At 41.9% G+C, this 5,290-nt stretch overlaps 1 protein-coding gene across 1 annotated transcript; it reads right to left on the reverse strand.

The window, feature by feature from the left end:
• Positions 1-976: 976 nt before the first annotated feature.
• On the reverse strand, positions 977-4,872 carry endouc (endonuclease, polyU-specific C). Its single transcript, XM_088416172.1, has 8 exons — positions 4,779-4,872; positions 4,607-4,660; positions 3,771-3,870; positions 3,567-3,678; positions 3,369-3,490; positions 2,664-2,776; positions 1,538-1,688; positions 977-1,472 (listed from the first exon to the last, which is right to left on the reverse strand). The coding sequence occupies exons 1-8, from the start codon at positions 4,787-4,789 to the stop codon at positions 1,197-1,199; spliced, it is 939 nt and encodes a 312-aa protein (XP_088272298.1). The 5' UTR covers positions 4,790-4,872; the 3' UTR covers positions 977-1,196.
• Positions 4,873-5,290: the final 418 nt, after the last annotated feature.

Here is a 5,290-nt window from a genome sequence, read left to right on the forward strand (position 1 = left end):
AACATGTTTGAACTAATCAACCCGACTGTGTGTTCAAAATCGGAAATCTCACAACTTCCTTCCTTAGTAGGTTTCACGTACCATCATACAAACACAAGAATGCACAAAGAAAATGTATGTCAATAACTTCTTTGCGAACTGGAATGCACACCGGCCGGAAGTACAGCAATTTAATGCAGCACCGTATTTTAAACTCCGATTGAATGTAATTTACTGTGGCATTGAGATAATTGATCGTGAGAGGAAAAAACCTGCACGACGATAATGTAACTCGTTGTGTTGGGAGAATGAAACTTAAAGATACTTGAAGCTTTTTTTTTTTTAACCTTTAATGGCTCTCTGTTCAAAATATGACTGAAAGCAAAGTACAACAACCGGTTCATGAATTTGAATGTTCATTCAATAGCTGGCCAGCAGAATAATGAGGAAAAACTATTTCAACCATATAGCCTCCGCTAGCACACAGCTGGAAATACTGCAAGAAGGACAACAGTTATCAAGAATGTGATGGCACCCAGTAAATTGTGCAAATGATGCAGCAACACTTTCAGATAATACTCCTAGTTTGTTTTTTTGCCTCGCCAATGCTATATCGAAAAGCCAAGAATGGTTGATCCTCCCAACAATTAGCCGCCTGTCTTACTGCCCTCAAGCGGTCACTCGTATACAATGCATTGTCATGCCATTATTTTTCTCATTAAAACACTGCTGTACTAACGGCAGCATACAAATGATAAATGTGCGATATAACCCCTAAAATGAAGGTTAAAGACTGTATGGGGCCAGAGCCACCACCAAAAAAGCTTAAATGTCGGACTCTGTAAATGTCAAAAATGGAATAACAGCTAGGAGGAAAATTGAGGAGCGGTTCCCAATCCAGATCACAGAGACAAAACCGTTCCCACATTTACGCGAGGAAAGACAACGGAGAAACCATTTTAACATAATTGTAAATGACCTGAAAATGTAAGCAAGGAAAAGAAATCATACGCTTTTATTGCTGCACCTTTAATTCTTAATTCGGTATAAGGACACCTTCCAATACAAACAACGCTTGGTCAAGAGTTCCTTTCAATTATTAGTACAAGTAAGTCTATATTTGTTTTTTATTATAGTCTGACCAGGATTCTGCAGACATATACAGTAACGTCTCAGAGGGCTGGGCCCTTGCTAGCATAACCAAGTCCAAAACGAGATCATGTCGATTGCTGTTGAACGTGTCTGCTGTTGCTGCTGAGCAGTTTGGGGTAAGCCGTGCCGAGCGAGCGTCCGTGCCGGACGACCAACAGCTCCATCTGACACTGGTCGATGTTGACCAGCACCGTGGTGCTTCTCTCCGTGTTCATGAGGAAGACGACGGTGAAGAGGGCCATCTCGAACTCGGGGCTGGTGCCGATAAAGGAGCTCGCCACGGGCTTGAGCACGCTGTGCCAGCTGAACTGGAGGCTCACGACGTGGTCGTCCGCATCGGGCTGAAAGGGATGCGGGCGCCGTGATCGATCACCGTGGCGACGAGCGGCCGAGCGGTCGGACGTACCAAGTCGTGCTCCCTGGCCTTGTAGCCTTTATAGTCCAGCAGCCCGCCCTTCTCCTGCACGTAGAACTGGATCCAGTTATGGAAGCCCGTGATCTCGCTGTCAGATTTGATCTCTCCGACAAATACATGCTCGAAGCCGCAGGAGTCGGGCCTGGTAGAACGATTCCACCAAAAAACAGTTTGACAAATTCCCGTCTTTTTTGATAACATCGCAGTCCCTGTATTCGTCTGTGCCTCGGAGTATTGTTTCAGACAGGCGCCGTTGCAGCTACAAATTCTCAATATGCCTTTTTCTTTTCTTTTTTAACACTGCAGAAAACAATCAAAACCCATTTGTGTTCATATTACAATATGCGCCAAGGTCACCGTGTACAGCAAACGTGCTCTACAGAGGCGGGTTGTTTGTCGGTAACGATGGACTGTCGGACGGGCCGACATTTTGTCGACGGACAAATGACGAAAACGTTGAAAAAATGACGGCCTAAACCCGACGGAACAGTATATTTTGTCTGTCGTTGTAATCGTCACCACCTGTCACCATCACAACGGTTTATCACCTCACCATGTTCAATCTTCCGAACTACTGACAAATATTTAAACTGCTATGCACTTGGGAGCATTAAAGCATACTCTAAATAGGCAGCAAGCATACATACACGTAGCCAGGATTGACTAGCTGAGTGATGGAGCATTAGCATGCAGAAGATACAATTAACTCATTCATTTCCATGAACAAGATTTCACGTCTTTTAAAATAATAATACATTATAAAATTCTGGTCAAATATGTTTTTTTTTTCTTCATGGAGAAGAGCTGTCACCCTTGACTATTGCTTACCCAATATAAGCCAATTGAGCACTGTAGTGATAACTGTGACCATTGGATGGCAGTGTTTCCACACGTATAACGCAGCAATTATCTACGTGCAATTCAAAGTAAGGAATGGAACTCAATCTTTCATATGATACCACCCATATTTACATTGACATGGCACACAATATTCTGTTGGCCTTGAAAGGTGAGTGAAAATGCTAAAAAGGGCCCTCGAGAGGTTTCCATTTCCAATAACTCTTGGCACTGACGGAGCAGCAAAAACATGTCAAATGCCCACCTGTGGTGCTCTTACCATGTTTTCCTCTGTCTGTGGTAGAGGTGAAACCAGATCAGGTGCAGTTGACTTTTAAAGGCCCTCACGTAAGAAGAAGCTTGTCCCTTACCCACCAGATATCTGTGCGCACGCTGCAAAAAAAAAAAAAAAAGAAGATGTATGCTGTCAGGTTCTAAACACAGACAACATCAGAGCGAACCAATATTGTTAACCGCACTTCAGCTGATTTCAGTTGGTTGGCAGACAGAGCAAAAAATATAAATTCAACACTTCTTTTTGTTTCCTAATGACAGAAAGAGGTATAAAAGGCTGCCGTGAATTTATACAAAGACATTCGACAAGAAGCTAACAGCCACAGTCAGCCCACCCCCAAATTCCTTAAGTACTGGTCCCGGTCCAGTTTGTGGTGCGGCCAAGACAACGCAGCATTCCACGGCTGCATACAGATGTTCCGCACGTTTACTTCTGCGAAAGAATGTTTTCAGTGAAAAGACAAAACTCCCTTTGGTTTGCAGCTGCGGCCAAACAACATTCATTGCGCAATGTCGTCTGAGAGGAGTCAAAGTACGGCCACACACAGCCCATTTTTTCCCGCAACATTTGCCACATTCATTTATTAAATTCCTCTCAAATTACACATAGTATAGTATATAATATCTATTTTCATATGGCCCCTTATTGTAAAGCGACAGCAACCAAAAAATGGACACATGTAAACTGCACCTTCATGACTTCTGTCTCTAAGATGGCATCCAAGAACTTGCTGGTCTCAGCGTGCTCCTCGGCGGTGACTCCCTCAGCCACACCAGTTGACCTCTCGTAGTTGTCCAGCAGCGGCAAGAGCCCTGAAGGACCATTATACAGTGAGGGGTTTAAAAAAAAAATAATTAAAAAAAAAAACCTATCAAAGTTGTTACTAACGGGAGATGGTGGTGATGTTCCGCATCTTGACCTCATTGACGTTGGAAAAGAGAGGCAGAGAAGCACGGTCGAGAACAACCTGACTGCCCGCGTTTACGAATCCTGCTCGCCCCTTGCACAATAAAAACAAATACCTCTTTGTAATCAGCATGAAAAAAAAAAAAAACTCACAAAGAGGGCAGACAGTAGGGAGAGTCTTCCTACTTGAACTGAAATGGTGTAATCCACACCAGGCGTCATTCGATTTGTATCCAGTCTCCACAGCTCATTGAAAAGGTCGGAAAGTTCTTGGTTTAAGACCAATCTGTCATGGAAACATTCAGCAGTGTTTTATTGTTACCTTGAATCTATGAAAAATACTACTTCGAATACTGTACAAACAGTTCGTTACTGTGATGACATAAAATTTCCAAGAGTACTTTGCTTGAGCATTTTTATAGCTTTCTACTTTAAGGCTACAGTTCAAAAATATATCCTTCCTCCCGCTTATTTTGTCAAAATATGATTGTAATTGCTTTCTACCTCCTTTACGGAGCTTGAGACCATAAATTGAGTGATATCTTATGGGCTTATTAAGAAAACAGGGAACGCTGGGAAACTGAACATGAAGCAAAGAGCATCAACAACAATGACGATGACCAATAGGGAGAAGAAAGATATTCCCCGTATTTACGAGATTATTATTTTTTTGTCCGCTTCGATAATGATTTGTGGAGAATTGTGCACATTGTTAGTAACTCATTTCACAATTTTAAAAAGCTATGTCAAACATTCTTTTGATTGCATGGACTTCATAGTAATCATACATGTTGATACATAGGAAGCTGGCACTTAATTAAAATAAAAATCACTAAATGTTATGATTATGTATGGTGTCGAATACCTCGTTTGTTTTCCTAACAGCTAACCTATAGCTACGGCACAGCGAATAATTTAACGTTAAAAAAATACAGTTGTACTAAAGTAATATTTCAAAGTGTGTACCTGCTTAATTCAATTACCTCTGAAGAAATACCAATACAATAACTACGGTACAATACCTGGATGCGTTCAGTCCGCTTAGTAACACTTCAAGGAGGAGGACGACACAAATCCTGCATAAAAATAAATTAAAAACTTTGGAGTGCTTTGTGGTAGGGATATGAAAATAACATAATTCGTAACCTTAAGAAAATAAAAAGGTGCTAGAAGAAAAAAATGAACAACACAAACCTCAAAGCCATTCTTTCGTCTTTGCGCTTTCCTCACCTCTGAGCACTTTGGAGCGAGCAACCAAGACGGGCATTCCCTCTCCCACCTCGCATGCGCACAACCGATATAAAATTTTCGATGCAGTTCCATTATTGACCACCAGAGAGCAATATTTTTGCGGATACGCCTCAGGTTCCTCGGTGACGACAGTCACTTGTCAATAGATGTGTTTGAAGATGAATTGTGTTAATTCAATGCAGTTCCATTGTTGGCCACCAGAGAGCAATGTTTTTTTTGCAGATACGCCACAGGTTCCTCGGTGACGACAGTCACTTGTCAATAGATGCGAGTTTGACTGATGAATTGTGTTAATACAGGTTTTCCACTGCAGGCGGTCAGTCTAGTCTAGTGTTTATCAGCGGAGATCAACTCCAGATCACACACTACGATGAGGTGAAACGCTAGAAAACGGATCGATCTCCATTACGGCAAAAAAACAAAACAAAACAAAAAAAACTCAAATACAGATCACG

Source organism: Hippichthys cyanospilos, chromosome 6, assembly GCF_059441005.1.
Source record: "Hippichthys cyanospilos isolate Australia breed blue-spotted pipefish chromosome 6, RoL_Hcya_1.0, whole genome shotgun sequence".
In the NCBI taxonomy this organism is placed as follows: domain Eukaryota; kingdom Metazoa; phylum Chordata; class Actinopteri; order Syngnathiformes; family Syngnathidae; genus Hippichthys; species Hippichthys cyanospilos.

What these genes read in the sequence shown, in the direction of transcription:
- endouc (XM_088416172.1), bottom strand. An exon ending in AGCGGACTGAACGCATCCAG is followed by an intron (nt 3,871 to 4,606) that starts GTATTGTACCGT and finishes TTTCCATGACAG; the next exon opens with ATTGGTCTTAAACCAAGAAC. An exon ending in GAACATCACCACCATCTCCC is followed by an intron (nt 3,491 to 3,566) that starts GTTAGTAACAAC and finishes ATGGTCCTTCAG; the next exon opens with GGCTCTTGCCGCTGCTGGAC.